The following is a 16,744-nucleotide window of genomic DNA, read 5'->3' as shown; positions in this document are numbered from 1 at the left end:
TAGCTCCTAGATTGTAGTCCTTGAGGACATTAGCCTGTTTAGTGTCTGTGTCAGGGGTCCTGAAGGCCACCCATAGGTTTGATGATTTGTTAGGATCCACAGGACCCAGCACATAATTCTACTCACAGCTATGCTTCGGATACAAAGCAAAATCTGTCAAGGAAAAAGGCACATGGGGTGAAGTCTGAGGAAATGAGGCACAAGCTTCCAAGAATTCTCTCCCAGTGGTCCTGCCAGATGAGCTGACGTTCCCTCGGTCACGAGTTGTGACAGCACAGGCAATGCTGTCCACTGGGTAGTTCGCGACATTCAGTGCCCAGGTATTGGGAGCTGGTCCCTTAGGCACTCTCTGCCTGGCACCTACCACAATTCCAGGCTCCCAAAAGGAAAGGACTTCAGCACAAACCATACTGTTCATACAATGTCAACAGTTTAGGTGTAGTGAGCCACGTTTACCAGTTCTGGGAATGGCGGAAACTTCCTAAAAGCCAAGTTCTCAGATGCCGGTCAAGGGCTCACCTTGTAAGCAGGCCTCTCTGAGGCTAATTCTTTGGCTCAGGAATTTCACCCCAAGAATTTTCTCTATACAGGTCACATTATCAACTTAGTAAGTTTCACTTTGACAGACATAACCTAAGGCTAAAGGAAATCCAGCCAAACTTAAAAGCTAAGACACCAGCTCAATAATATTAAGGCTCACTACTGCACAAGTCCATTTTAGTTCTTGAAAACACCTTTATAAATTGCATTTCATATTTTCTTACTGTCTCTGCACTTCAGAAAGCCCTGACTTAGATGGCAATCACTTGGCCATTTGTACTTAAGGCACATTTTATTAGAAAAGGAAATGTTTCTGCAAGTAGGCAAGAATATATAAGGATTAACTGCCTCTTCAGAATATGCAAATACTCCATTACTAAGATCAAATCCCATTTAAATGACAGATAAAGTCAAAATTTAGAAGTGATAGATTTCCTTTGTATCATTGTGAAGTTTTGAGCCTTTGAAAAAGGACAACCTTGGTGCACCTGGGTGGCTCAGTCGGTTAAGCATCTAACTCTTGATTTTGGCTCAGGTCATGATCTCACGGTTTGCGAGACCAAGCCGAGTTGTACTCTGTGCTGATAGTGTCGAGCCTGCTTGGGATTCTCTCTCTCCCTCTCTCTCTGCCCTTCCCCCACTTACATACATGCACGCTCTCAAAATACATAAGCTTCAAAAAAAAGGATAACCGTAATTTTAAACTCAAATATAACATGTAGTATTTAATAGTCATATTCTGACGTTTTGAACTTTATCGTACCTCATTTTTTCCAATCATTTCAGATTTACTTCAATAAACATTGTCCTGTATTTTGTGAATAGCATTTTAAAATCAGAAGCAATTTTACAAATTTCCATATATGATCGACGACAAAGGACAAAAAAATTCAAGCTTTATTAACAATTCTAAGTAGAAGAGAACACAATTAAGAGCTGTCCTGGTTAACATAAGCATTTAGCAAACAAATTACCTCGAATAAAAAAGTAGGAAATCTTTTAGTAATAAAAAAAAATCAACACGCAACATGGACAGACCTAGAAGGTACTAGGTTACGTGAAGTCAGACAAGAGAAAGACAACACAGTATTATTTCACTTTTATGTGGAACCTAAAAAGCAAAACAAACAACAAAGCAGAAACAGACCCATAAATACAGAGAACAAACTGGTGGTTGTCAGAAGGGAGAGGGTGGGGGGATGGGCAAAAATAGGTGAAGGGGACTGGGAGACACAGGTTTCCAGGTACAGAATGAGTGGGTCACGGGATGAAAGGCACAGCAGAGGGAACAGTCGGTGGCACTCTAACAGTGCTGCATGGTAACAGGTGGCAGCTACATCTGTGGTGAGCATAGCATAACATATAGAGCTGTCCAACCACTATGTTGTATCCCTGAAACTATTATAACACTGTGTCAACTCTACTTCAATTAAAAGAAATCAAGGATCGAAGGAAGAAAATTTTCCAGATGGCAGCTTATACTTTCGTCACAATTTGTATCACTTATATCATACAGCGTTAAATAAATACTCATGTGATATTTACAAAACAGAGAGATAAGAGGAAAAAACCCAAGTATCAGGGTCTTTCACCCTTCTTGCAATTTTCTGGATCCGTTAATTCATACCAACTAAAAATGTGATTCTAGTTAACTACAGTTGAAAGCTTATCAATTAAGTCATCAATAGTGTAAACAAGAAGTTGAATGTCCGATTTTTCCTTCATTCTGTGATCACTGTTTTTTCGGAGGATGACATCTACATCTTTGCTGACTACTCGGTCGGCAACCTGTATGGATGTATGCCAAGGTACGATGTCATCTTTCATGCCGTGGAGCAATCTTATAGGGCAGTTCACAGGAATAGGGCTATGTAACAAGCAGTGGTGTTCAGCTTCTTTAATGAAACTGTACTGAATGTCATAAACTCCTTTTTCACTGTATTTTGATGGCATGCTCCACACACCTTTCATCTCTATTTCCTTTTTTACCTATTGGGAAAAATGAGGGGAAAAAAGTATTTATACAACACTAACAAATGCAATAGTCTTAAACAGTCTAAGAAAAGCAGTCCTAGGAGGAAAAGAGATAAAAATGTAACAATGATAATTATCAAAAATTAAACACTACGTGCAAGGAGCTGTGAAAGGTACTTTACACATAGTTGTCTCCTAAGATCCTGATAACAACTGTTATTATTTCATTTTTACAAAAGAGGCTATTGGAATCTAGAGAAGTTAAATTTCACGTTCAAAGCTGAAAGGTAACAACTGTCATAACCAGGATTCAAATTAGATTTAGCTTTATTAGGTAACATCTTAAATCGGGTGTTACTTCACCCCAACTGAAAGGGAAAATGAAGGGGAGAAAAAGTAATTTCTGGGAATCAGTTCAGGCATCATTCATATTATATAAACCCTAATCTTAGGAATAACAACTGTTTAGATTTCAAAATCACAGACTAAAAGTATCTGTATGTGAAGCTACTAAAATGGGGATGGGGAAAAAGAAGAAAAGAAAGAATCAAGCCCAGAACTAAAAATGAAAAATAATACAGTACTTACTCTGGGACAACCAAACATGTGCAATTTCAGGCTAAATGTAAACAAAGGAAAAAAAAAAAAAAAAAAAAAAAGAAAAGGAAAAAAAAAGAAAAGAAAAAAAAAGTACTGTTTTCTTTCCAGAGTCCTAGGGAATGAGAAAAAAACGTGTTGTTCTGGATGACAATGAAGTCTTCCAGATATTTCCTGAAAACTGAGCAAGGATATCATTTCTACACATATTTCCTTAAGATGAAACACCGGGTATCTTTGGATTCTTGAAGAGTTTTAATTTTCTAGACTATAATTTGTGTTAAATAATTAATTTTCTTTTCTTTTTTAAAAAATGTTTATTATTTTGAGAGACAGAGAACACAAGCAGGGGAGGGGCAGAGAGAGAGAGAGAGAGAGAGAGAGAGAGAGAGAGAGAATCCCAAGCAGGGGATTCTGCACTGACAGTGCAGAACCCAAAGTGGGGCTCAAAAATCATGAAATGAGAGATCATGACCTGAGCTGAAACCAAGAGCTGGATGGTTAAGCAACTAAGCCACACATGTGCCCCTTAAACAATTTTTCTAATTAGAGTAACATATACTCATTATAGAAAATATGGGAAATACAGAAATTATAAAAAACAAGCAATCATACATAATCCCACCTCATAGATATAATAATCATTAACATCCTGGCTCATTTCCTTCCAGTATTTTTTCTCTATGTATTTGGTTTTATATATGTAATATGTAAAACAGATATTACCCATTCACATAGAGTTTTCTATGTTGCTTTACTTATTTCATACATATATTTCTGGGTTTAAAAAAATTCTATGAAAAGTTTTTTTTTTTTTTTTTATGAAAAGTTTTTAAAGGCTGCATAGTAAATAGTCCATTATGCTAGATCTAAACTAATTAACTTGATTATTTCCACACTGCTGGATACTTCCATTAACATCTTTGAGCACAAAGATTTATTCGTATATAAATAAATTATTTGGAAAGATTATCAGAACTTGAACTAGTACATGAAGATGTAAACTAAAAAAAAATTTTTTTTAATGTTTATTTTTTTTGAGAGAGAGCCAGCAAGCACGAGCAGGAGGGGAAGGGCAGACAGAGAGAGAGGGAGACACAGAATCTGAAGCAGTCTTCAGGCTCTGAGCTGTCAGCACATAGCCCAACATGGGGCTCGAACCCAAGAGCCGTGGGATTGTGACTTGAGCCAATGTCGGACGCTCAACCGAGCCACCCAGGCACCCCAAGATGTAAGTATTTTTAAGGCTCTTGAAACCATATCATATTAAGGGAATTTCTGACTAGAAAAACAGGTGGACATCTTATCAAAAATAAAGAAAACTATAAGGATAGAAAAGCCAAATATATTGAAAATTTTTGTATTTAAATTTTCAATAAAGATATTATGATTTTTTCCATGTTTAAAATTGTTAATTTATTACAAATATGAAAAGGAAAATAAAAATTTAAACAATAAGATATATGATATAATCTATATGTATTTAGGCATTTTAATGTGTTTTTTAAAATTCCAGAACGATTTATTGATTCAGTGAAAAAGCTGCATAACTGAAAGCTATACTCCTAAATACGTCTTCAAGTGACTTGAAATTAAGGAAATTCTAAAAAACTATAAAATGTGAATCTACATGAATATTAAGGCAGTCTCTGTATTAAAACAACATGTATATGCTAAGTAATTTGGATGTAAATGAAAAAAATTAAATTAAAAAAAAAGAACATGTGAACTGGATATTTAAAGCAAAAATGATATTCAGTGATCCTCAAATCCTCAGGATCATTCTCCTGAATTTGTAATTTCAGTAATTAGAACTTAGTTTCATTGGTCATTAGATGAAGTGGGAACCATGCTAATTTACGGATACAATTAATAATAGCTGCATTTTAAGCATCCCTGCCCCCCAACCAGCTGTTATCTGCCACTGAAGTGAATGAATACTATCCATTTGTAGAACAAATTAACTTTATAGAATGTTATATGTAATTGAACTCTCAAAAAGTTCAGAAATAGCAAAAATATCATTAACTGAAGAAAATGTACAATATACATTAAGTTCTATGCCAATAAGAAACCACATCAAGGTGATGTGGTTGAGAAGCTTGTATTCCAAACAGCTGTGCATCTATCTGCCATCCTCTAGTGTTCAAAGGAGGCAAACAATCAGAGTCAGTTCCTACGCAATAAGCAATGCTGAGTGTTAACATTCCCAGGGCTAAAGATGATAGTAAAAATCACCACTTCTGCTCCCTTGCCATTGTTAGAGCTAGCTGCTTCTGTGAAGAAGAGATAGTGGTCCTACTGTCCCTGTTCTTTGCTTACATGCTTTTAAGTTAACATGCTTCTATTCACCAGCATTTGCTCGTCTGATTTAGGATTAGCAGAGACATGTCCTCATTTGCAGGTATAGACCTTCTCAGTCACTTAGGGGATTACTGACCATATGCTCCATGAGTGACGTGGATACACACATAAAGAATAATGTACAAAGACCTTGTCTTTTACCATAATAACAACACAAAATTGTTTAATCACCTTCTTCCTCATCCGCTATGTTCTTTAAATAATTTCCTACCAGGAGAAGCACCATTTAATTGAGTTAGAGGATGGAGTAAGGGCTTTAAGGTTTATATGCAGAGATACAATGGTAGGAGTATTTAACAGCATCGAACATTGAGGCACTATGTATGAGAAACAACTAAGAAAGCAAAAAAATTCAGAAATCTGAGGTAAGTGCAAGGAAGACCAGCTTTGCAATTTTAGCTCTCAGAGGAAATTACATGAAGAAACTGCACATGCAGATAATAACATTTCTTAAGGGGCTGAGAGGAACGTGGGCTGAGAAGAAGCTTAGGACAGATAGTACATGGCACTGGTATCAATGCAGAACTTGAGGCAAAAGTCAACAATATTCTACTATTCACCACTACATAGGCCTTCTTCCTTCTCTTTATGTCCTTTCCTCCTCTACCTGCTCTTCCACTCTCCAGAGCAGTGGTTCTCAAACTTCACGGGAGGGGCTGGTTAAAACAGATTGCTGGGCCACACTCCTAGTTTCTGACTCAGTAGGTCTTGGGTGAAGTTCAAGAACATGCATTTCTAACAAGTTCTCACGTGACGCTGATGCTGCCGGCCTAGTGAAAACACTCTTTGAACCATTTGAATAGAATGCTTTTCTTTCTTTAATTTTCTGTGCCTCATCCTGCTAGGATCATAGTCCCACAGGTGACATTTAGATCCTTAGGAAAAAGACACCCAGAGAACTCAACTGACTGCAAAACAACAACAAAACACACAAAAATAAACAGCCATTACCCATTATTTCTTTATCCCTGCAGATAACCGAAGTGCTTAAACATGTCTAATAATAACATTAACAAATAAATTATTTTCATTTACTTCAGAAACCTCATTTCGACCATGATTTACTAAAGTGCATGGTAATAATGAAAAGCACATTTTTTTAAAAGGTGAGAATTAGTAGAACAGAATGCCAACTCCATGTCTAAGCCAGGAGTCACACACCTCATCTCCTGTGTGCGGACTCTGATGGATGATAACATGTACGGGAGAACTCTGCCGGGAGATGCTCTGAGGCTGCTCTCAGGAGAAGAAAAAAAGTTTCATAATTGATGAGCCACGTCTAATGTGGTCGTAAGAATAGGTACTATTTCCCATATGCCACAAAATAAGAATAAAAGGTACAAAGAGAGATCACAATGTCCGATCCAAGTAAGTAAATGTGATTAATAACGAAAATGTTGCTAAAAAAAGAAATTTAACGTGTGATTTCATTAATGTGGCTGAAATACGTGGCAGAATGACTTGAAGGGACTGAATGAAGAAAAGGAGACCTTGAACAAGAGCCCAGTTACATAAGGCAAAGAGATTATATACAAAAAGGCAGCTAAGGCAAAAGATGAGCCAGCACAGGAAGTCAAAGGACAGATAACACATGAACAAACATCCAAAGAAAGAAGAAGCAGAGCTATGACAGGAGGCGTACGCCGAGGTTGCTTGTGACCCACCTCAACAGGGAGCTGATTAAACTGTATCACTAGGCCATCTACAGCTGTGGCTATACCAATAAGAGCAACGACCTTTTGTGGCCTTGCGATTGCAGCATGAAGCATAAGCCATCCACCGAGGCTAGATCCAACAAGTATCTAAAAACAAAAACACACAGTTATATTTATTTTTTTAATTTTATTTTAGAGAGAGAGGGAGAGACAGAGTACGCGCGCACCTGTGAGCAGGGGAAAGGGAGACAGAATCTTAAGCGATGCGGGGCTCAATCCCCTGACCCCGGGATCATGACCTGAGCCGAAATCAAGAGTCAAACGCTCAACTACTGAGCCACCCAGGTGCCCCCAAAAGATACACAGTTTTAAAGAGGAATTTCTTTTTCTTTTCTGTAAGGGGATTCAGTAATTTATGTATGTACTTTTTTCTTCTATATCCATTAGCTCCCAGGCTTTTAATATTTGGCACAAAGTAGAATTAAAATTAGGATTACAAGGTAAAGTAAAATGCCACTTACATTTTATGAGAAAGTGAATAGAATAATTTTAAATCAAATACCAAAATTAATTGTTAAACATTTTAACTATTAAATTTTCATAGCTAAAGAAACAGCTCAAAAAAAAATGAGGTTAGTCAATAATTATATTTAACACAAATAGTCACCTGTGGTCCTTCAGCTAAGTCATCAATTATAGAAAGAACATCTTTTCTCCACTTTCCCACTGTGCATTCTTGTAAGTTACCATCCGAATTTCCAACTCCTGAGTAATCAAACCTAGAAAAAGGGGAAACATATATCTATATCTAGATATCTGTATCTAGCTATATATTTCTCTGATTTTTAAAGAAGACAGCTCATTTATCATTATTACAATGCTTAAAATGTATTAAAATAAAGCAATGAGGTCAATACATATTTTAGCAGATCCAACTGGCATAACCTTCAAATATCACCCATGTCCACTCACTCTCTCACCTCCTCCACTGCTAGCAGCCTGTCCATGTCACCGTCTTCTCTGCCGTAGTGTAATAGTCTCCTAAGTGTCCCTGTGTCCATTTTCTACCCCAGTAGTCTATTCCCCACGTAGCAGTCAGTGCTCTTTTTAAAACAAAAATCATGTCTTGCACAAACCCTTCAAAAGCCTTCTACCATCTTTAAACAAAACATAATGAGGCCTCTGACTACCTCTCTCATTTCATTTCTTACAGATTTCTTACAGTTCTCTCCCTCCCAAATGAATTCTCATTTGCCTTCTTGAAGTAAACTGAATATACCACCCAGGTTTTGCTATCAGCTTTTCTTTCTACAGGGCATACTGTATCCCTCCAGATATCCACTTTGATTGCTCCCTTGCTTCATTCAGGCCTCTGGCTCAAATGTTACATCTCCAGAGATGCCTTCTCTGACTACTCAATGCAAAATTGTGCTGCTTTCATCATTCTCTATTTCCTTACCCTGCTTTATTTTCTTCATGGCAAATATTGCTACTTGACATATAAAAAATTTGATTATTTGTTTATGGTCATCTCCCACACTAGAATGGAAGCACCATATGGGCACAGGCTGTTTTGTTCACCGCTGCCTTCCCAATGCCTACATCAGTACTTTGCACATGATAAGTGCTTAGTATTTACTAAATTAATAAAAGGGAAAGAGGTAAATCAAATTCACGATCATCAACTCATCCCCCTAGTTTGCTTCTTCTTCCAACTGCCTAGCTCTCCAGGCTCCAAGTCTGTCGATCTGTGCATTTTCAAGGCCTCAATTCAATAGACCAGGAAATACCGCATCACATCTGCAGATTACCTAAAACCACAGTCATACTGAACTACTCCGATCCCTGGACAGACCCTTTTATAATGCTGGGCCTTTGCATCCTGTCTAGAAAGCCTGGAAAGCCTTCCTTCCCACCCAAACTCCTACTCATCCCTCAGTCATGTCACCTCCTGAGGAACTCTGACATACACTCCCTCAGTCACTTTCTTTTGTATGTACTCACTTAACACTTTTCATATTATGTAGTAATCAGGTCAAATATTTGTGTGACTAGAATGTCAGTTCTTGAAGAGCAGACTGTTTCACTCAAATTTTTTTTCCAGGATGCCAAACACTGCTTGCCCTGCGCCATCCTCACTCACTCTCGCTTCTTCCCATTCACCTCTTTCTCTGCAATATGGTAAGACCAGTATCACGCTGCACATCTTTGTCATCTTTTTAAAAAAAATTTTTTTAACATTTATTTATTTTTGAGAGACAGAGCATGGGCCGAGGAGGGGCAGAGAGAGAGAGGGAGACACAGAATCCGAAGCAGGCTCCAGGCTCTGAGCTGTCAGCACAGAGCCCGACGCGGGGCCAAACTCATGAACCATGAGATCATGAGCTAAGCTGAAATCAGATGCTTAACTGACTGAGCCACCCAGGCGCCCCACATCTTTGTCAACTTAAACCTGGCCTAGCATAGTAGCCTCCTGTGTCTGTCCACTCTTTCTCCAAATGGATCCACTTTATACATGTCAGGCTTTTTTCTGAAACATTTTATTGTTATGGAATTAACTTCAGCGGTTCCCTGTAACATACAACATAAACATTCAGGGGTTTAGCCTATTTTTTAGACCCTTATATTCTGGTCGTCTCAGATTGATCATTTATCATGTCATCTGAGGAAACCAGTGCTTTGGCCCAATTGATCAACTTGCTGTTACTAAACTGGCTCTTGCTTTCTGTTCCTGTTTCATGCCTCATACTATTTCCATCACTGGGAGTACCTTCTCCTTTCACCTTCACAGCTCATCCTCTCAGAACTTAGTCCAAACAAATTTTTTTTTTTTTCCTGGAAAAACTTCCCCCAGACAAGCTGAAGAAAAAATTCTTACCTAATGAAACTTATACAGAATTCATTTTTATCAGTCACAATCAATTTTTATACCCTGCTCTATAAGACAGTTTGTATGTGTGTGATGTGCCTCATCATTCCTGTGAGACGGTCAGATCCTGGTGGGGAAACACCATTCTTTGTTTTGTGTCTGCATTCTTCCCAGAGGTGAGACACCTACACCTCGCACACAGAGTATGATAACACATACTAAATAAATAAAAGTGGAAGGTAAAAATAAAAAGAATCACTTGATTCAAATTTGAAGTGTCCAGGTTTCTCTAATTCTTAAAATCTGATGAAAACTAATAAATCCTAGTGTTTTTAGTGTACATGTAAGAATATATATGTGACACACAGCATACACACATTTTCTTAGGGATTTACGAGTCATGGAGGAAGAAGAAATTAAATTTTTCTTTGTTATAAAGTGAAATGATTTTGGACCCTTGGGAAATCGTGTAACAAGGCCACTGCTCACATCTCAATCACAGTCATTATTTCCCTTCAATCCAGAGGACATAGAAAACAGATCCAGGAGAAGAGGGAAGAAAGGTACCAGCTAATCCTTTTTCCTCCCTTGGCGGGCAATCGGGCATCTCTACTTGCTGCATCTTTCACAGCTGCCTTCGAAATATATGATGCAGATGCAGAATACAAGTAGAAACCCTTCAAAAAGGAAAATATAAACACCTGGTGATACTAAAAGGTACAAGTAAAAAATATAGTTCACTCTTGCTGAACCCTAACCAAGGGACAAAGACAATTCAAACATATTCAGCTGTTGGGGCACCTGGGCAGCTCAGTTGGTTAAGCGGTCAGACTTCGGCTCAGGTCATGATGTCAAGGTTCGCGGGTTCGAGCCCCGTGCCCGGCTCTGTGCTGACAGCTCAGAGCCTGGAGACTGCTTCAGATTCTGTGTCTTCCTATCTCTGCACCTCTCCCACTCACACTCTGTCTCTCTCAAAAATAAAAAAACAAAACTAAACAAAAACCAAACATATTCAGCTATTTAGGACTTTAAAACAGCAATGGGTGGGGCAAGGAGTGGCTGGCTGAGTCAGTACAGCATGAGACTTGATCTTCAGTGTGAGAGTTTGTGCCCCACTTTGGGTGTGCAGCCTACTTAAAAAAACAAACAAACAACAACAAAAAAAACCCCACAGGCTGTTCTAGCGGCCTCAACACTCTAGGACATATTCCCAAATCTAGAATTAAATATTCTATGGCAAATAACTATGAAAGAATACCAGCCCTAGCATCGTGTGCTATATTCCTGAGCTCTGACTCAATCTTATGTTAGGCATGGTGACAGAACATCAAAAAACTGTTTTCATATAGTCATATGTACCATTTCTTGTATAATATACAAAACCATTTCCTCATTCAAGATCTAAGATTTTACAGCCAAAAACATAAAAAAGGTAAACTGAGAAACTGGAGTATATATAAAAGATAAAATCTCCAATAACAAGCTACAATGCAATCAATAGTTAATAGTGATTAGGTTGCAATGAAGTTTGATAAAAGCAAATAAAAAGGAATCTGGTCAAATTAAAATTTTGTAGTGAAAGGCTACACTTTTATAAAGGTTTATAAAGATATACTTAGGCTATGTTTTAACACAGAACCAATGAATGGTCTGTACACATTATAATTAATCATGTTTATTTAATACACTTTAAAAAAAGTTTTCCATATGTATTCAAAATAAAGAAAATGCACAGATGTCATGTGTCATAGGGAGATAGGAACTGGTTACAGTGCTCAGTTTCAACTTAAATCCAAGAACTGGTAAAAGGGCAATTTCTTGATTCAAATTCTCTGGGGGATAAAAAGAACGACGGCAATTTTTCTGACTGTATTGTGTTTTGATCAGTGTAGTTTCCCTTCCTGTACAGATCTTCTTCCTTACCCCAATCCTAACATCAGTGTGCCTTTATGAAGTGTTTTTTTTATCCACTTCAATCCCCAGTTTTCTCTCACCTGTGCAATTAAGTATGCTATTCCTTTTGACACAGTATATTCTGTTGAGTATTTCTGCCTAATTTCTCATGTTTTTTGTCTTGTTTCCCCAACCTGATCTTTAAGAACAACGGCCATGTTTTAGAACTTGTTGTATATTTTACAGCACCCAGTAATAGTGCTAGAATGTCTACTTGGAAAAGATACCCCAGTCTTCAGAATAACAGTTAAGTCAGAATAGATTTTTAAAAGTTCTGAGTAGGAAAATGAAACTCAATATGATAAAAAAGAGTAACACTAAATCCATTTAATTGACATAATCTCTGCTAATATGTTGAATAAAATCTAAAAGGTTTTTTGTATTTATGTATTAATTTCTGAAAGCTATATTTTCTAGACATATTGAGTGAATGTTAGTGAAACTATTATTCTAACCATGTAGATGAACAGATTTTTAGGCCATTAGTCCTAGAAAGGATTCAGACATTATTTTTAGTTCATCCTCCTCCTTTTTTATGATGAAGAAAATAGGTCCAGTGTTTATCAGCTGACTCATCTTGCCACAGTTATTGCTGGAATGGATTCTAGTACCCATAATTCTTGAATTCCGGGCCAGCATTCTTTCTATTAAACCATACTATCTTTTCTGGCAAAGTAGACACTAACTAAATGATTGTTATAAGTAAACAAACCTAATAACGATGTAAGCACACTATTTTACTAAAATAATTACTGGAATGAAATATTAGGAATTATGAAATCAGATTTCGGTTAAATAACACATATCCTCTCTATGCTTCTATACACTCAGACTACAGGAGTGAGGGGAAAGAGAAAACTTCAGTGCAAACATGAATTATACAGTACTAATTTTAGAATACTTTCATTCATTCGTTTATTTATTTATACAGGCATGGAACATCAATGAAAATACCAGGCCAGAGAAATGGAGTTCTAAACTATACCTAACCAAAGGAAAGAATGGGCTCAATATGAGGATGTGAAGTGGGAACTTAAAAGATTGTGAGAGATGAAAAATATACAATATTCTCAAATACATGTATTATTTTTAAATACATATTTTGAAAGTAGAGTTATAAAGAGTGACCAAATAAAATCCCCAATGGAAAGCCACAAAATAATTACAAGACATTACAAGAAAGTCAACTACTATTTTTGATTTGTTGTCCTGCTAGATTATTACATCTGAAGAGTTTAGTTACGAGTTTCTTTTTCCACCAGCATTGTCAGGGTGGCACAAAGACCATTAAAGAAGGTCTTTTTAGGGCTGCATTTGCAATAGCCCTAAATCACAAGGTGAAAGTTTACAGACCATTAAAATAATGGTTAATCCATAAAGACACTGGCATTTGCTACAATTGGTTACAGCAGAAATATCTCCATTGCCATGCTCAATGGTAGTAGTATTTTTCTACTAAATACTATTTATATTTCTACTAAAATAAGTTAATCCATAAAGACACTGGCATTTGCTACAATTGGTTACAGCAGAAATATATCTCCATTGCCATGCTCAATGGTAGTAGTATTTTTCTCGGAGAAATGTGTTGTTCCTACCTTATATAGGCGTGACCTAGAGATTTGCAAAACTCTTCAATCGCCAATGCTTTTGTACCATTCATATTAGAAATATAGCCAGGGATGAAGATAATTCCCGGACTTTTGCCTTTTAGCTTCTTATAAGCCAGGTTTGGAAGGTCTGGTCGACTAAGGAAAGAGACCGATGACTTTGGTCTGCAAGCTAAACAAAGTACAAAAACATAAACTATAGTTTAAAAATACTGTTTTTGGAAAACCATACACAATTGACCCTTGAACACCATGGGGGTTGAGACGCTGACGCCCCCGTGTATTCGAAAATCTGTGTGTAACTTCTGACCTCCCAAAACTTAACTACTAACAGCCTACTGTTGATTGGAGGCCTTACCGATAACATAAAGTTGATTAACACATTTTGTGTGTTGTTTATATCATTATATATTGCACTCTTACAAAAAAGTAGGCTAGAGAAAAGAAAATGTTGAGACAATCATACAGAAAATGTATTTACAGTAGTGTTCTGTTTATTGAAAAACACCAATGTATAAGTGGGCCTTAGTAGTTAAACCCATGTTATTCAAGGGTCAACTGTATATTTTCAATCTTAACTTTCTTAACTTGTCAAATTGATGTCAAAACTACTTCCATTTAAGAGGAAAAACAGAAACAGACTTGAAATATTAAAATCACAAGCCTATCCATGGTATCTTTTGAACTCATATCAAAATCAGTTCATATTTTGAACTCATATTCAAAATCATTTGAACAAGGTCCAATCTCGATTCTTCCAAAATACACAATGAGGTGGAAATTTCAAGGCAATAAAAGATAGAGACTTGTAAAAAAAAAGTTTTCCTGTAAAAAATGCTGCTGTATCATCTGTCCTAAATAGTATCAATTAATGTTCAGATTTAATTACACTAGTTTAAGCCTTCTCTTGTGAGATTTTTCTTTTTAATTTTTTCAGTGTTGGAGGAGTTTCACATCCTCCACTTTTTGGCAGGGAGGGGGAGAAGGCAAAGAAACTGTTTCCAAGGCAGAGGTGCTGTGCTCCTGCTGGTAATACTTGCTCCCTCGCCATCCACAAAATCATGGGCCATGCTAATAGCCTGTCATGATTTTGTATCAGCTGAGGTGGGTTCAATGAGCAGTTACTTTACAAGAAACCTTGAATAATTTATAATAGTACCATTTTAGGAAAAAGATTTCTCACAGGACTCTGCAATCACTATGTTTTATTTGTTGGTTTGGCTTTCTGTGAATGGCACACAGATCTTAGTGCAATTTAAGTATAACAGCACAACCGGCAAACCTTATAAGGTACTCTATTTCACTGTTTTTCAAGTTTTTTTCCTTACAATAAAATCTATACTTGCTCTTAAAAAAAGGTAAAGAGATTTTTAAAAAATTAAGTCATTTATAATCCCACCTCCTCCTTCCAAAGAAATTAAGTTTGTGTATTTCCTTATACGCTTTTCCTGAACCAAGAAAATCTCATCTTTTATATGAAATGAAACCTTCCTCCACTTTATTGTGGCCAAGGAAAACATCTCTGCCCCCTCCACGTGAGTTGACAAAAGCTTCCTTCATTTTGGGTTTGAGAAGTTGATTTTTTAAAAACTGAATTGAAGGCCTTAAAGCTATCCCTATTACATGTAAGTGTTTCAAAGTTTCACTGTATAGTGAAATATGCAAAATTAAAATTTTTTTAGTGAAAACCAGGGCTAGTGGGGGCCAGTTATGTTGGTTGGTAGGTTGTATCAGCAAAAATGTCAATTTCCTAGTTCCTTAGCTCAGCACTCAAATCCTTCCTATTGTCTTCTCAATATTACACCTCCAAACAGAAATTTCTCCTCTGAAACAGTAATTTACTTCATTTTGGTGAGTTTTAAGTGGAGGGGTTCTTAACATTATATCCATAAATGATCTTTGTACTATAAGGATTAGCTCAAAGCCTGATGCATAAATCCTAAATGATGTGCTAAACAGATGAAAAAGTATTACAATTTACTTAATGAATGGACATACTATACTTCACTAGGGGAACTTATATATATAACAAGCCTTTAGACTGTACATAATTAAGTGTAAGTTAAACTGATTATATACATTTAAAAATTTTAACCAAAGCAAAGGGTGTCAGCAATGACAGTTCCCATTCCAAGCACAATGCATCTGACAGCTTGTACGCCAAAGGTGTAAAAACAACAAAACTAGAGAATAAAAAGACACAATTCAGAAAGACTATATATACTGGGGGTAGGGTGCTATGGAGAAGAATCGAACACAAGTTGAAGAAAATATTCTGATGCTCTCATTTTTGGTACAAATTCTAGTTTCCTTTGTAGAGTAATGAATATGCTTTTCACTGAGCGGGAGCATCGAGAAGGCAAAATCAGAAATTTGGCTTGCTCACGGCGTATACACTTTCACACACACACACACACACACACACACACACACACAAAGTTCATACTATAAATTTCCCAAAGGGAAGCAAGGTCAGGTCCCAGCATCCTAACGGAGTCAAGATCTGTAAAGCCCTTAGACCAGAAGACAAACGAAAGAAAAAGCAACTAATAACCAAACGCACATCTTAAATTTTTCCTAGCGTTGGCGCTTAACACAGGGAGGCAGGCACAGAGTACGATCCTTAAGCTGCAGAGCGTAAAACTCCAGCAAGGGCCGGCAGAGTTCTTCCTACAGCTTTCACCAGAATTGCTGAAAGCGAGTAAAACTAGAGTACTGAGAACGGGGGAAGAGCATTTTTAAATAAGGCGCCAAAAACGCACTAGACAGGAACGGAATGAACTCCAAGTTCGAAAGAACGCGTACTTCTCCCGCCTTTCGGACACTGACCTGGGACCCACCGTGGCGTCCGCTCCGACTTCCTTGCAAGTAACGCGCTGAGGCCACGGTAGAAGCCTAAGAAGACGGCCTCTCTGCCCCACCTCCGACGAGGTACCCAAGAGCCCAGGGTAGCCATGCCCGCCCCCGCCATCTTCCCAGAGGCCCTTGAGTAGCGTGCTAACCCACAGAGTATCTCCCAGCACACAGTAACCAGAACTGCGCATGCGCCGCCGGCCGGAAGCCGGGACTTGCTAAAGAGTTTCAACTGAGGGCGCACATGCGCGGAGAGTCGTCGCTCTGGCGAGCCTCTCGCAATTGGACGGTTGGTTCTACAGGGAGTTTTTGCCTGTGAAGGCGTGGAA

At 37.6% G+C, this 16,744-nt stretch overlaps 1 protein-coding gene across 1 annotated transcript; it reads right to left on the bottom strand.

Moving 5' to 3' along the window:
• Nucleotides 1-1,252: 1,252 nt before the first annotated feature.
• Nucleotides 1,253-16,602, bottom strand: ABHD10 (abhydrolase domain containing 10, depalmitoylase). The gene is made up of 5 exons (XM_042903300.1): nt 16,392-16,602; nt 13,551-13,734; nt 7,798-7,909; nt 7,140-7,277; nt 1,253-2,529 (listed from the first exon to the last, which is right to left on the bottom strand). Exons 1-5 carry the CDS (start codon nt 16,531-16,533, stop codon nt 2,185-2,187), a joined length of 921 nt encoding a protein of 306 aa, XP_042759234.1. The 5' UTR covers nt 16,534-16,602; the 3' UTR covers nt 1,253-2,184.
• Between the last annotated feature and the right edge of the window lie 142 nt (nt 16,603-16,744).

This window comes from Panthera leo, chromosome C2 (genome assembly GCF_018350215.1).
Source record: "Panthera leo isolate Ple1 chromosome C2, P.leo_Ple1_pat1.1, whole genome shotgun sequence".
Taxonomy (NCBI): Eukaryota; Metazoa; Chordata; class Mammalia; order Carnivora; family Felidae; genus Panthera; species Panthera leo.
Note: the sequence above shows the minus strand (reverse complement) of the source record. Positions and strands in the feature narration are given on the sequence as shown.

Coding starts and splice junctions, on each gene's coding strand:
- ABHD10 (XM_042903300.1), bottom strand. CDS start 16,533: ATGGCGGGGGCGGGCATGGCTACCCTGGGCTCTTGGGTACCTCGTCGG. Junction 13,735..16,391: donor GACGCCACGGTGGGTCCCAG/GTCAGTGTCCGA, acceptor TACTTTGTTTAG/CTTGCAGACCAAAGTCATCG. Junction 2,530..7,139: donor TTAATCAGCTCCCTGTTGAG/GTGGGTCACAAG, acceptor TTTTCCCAATAG/GTAAAAAAGGAAATAGAGAT.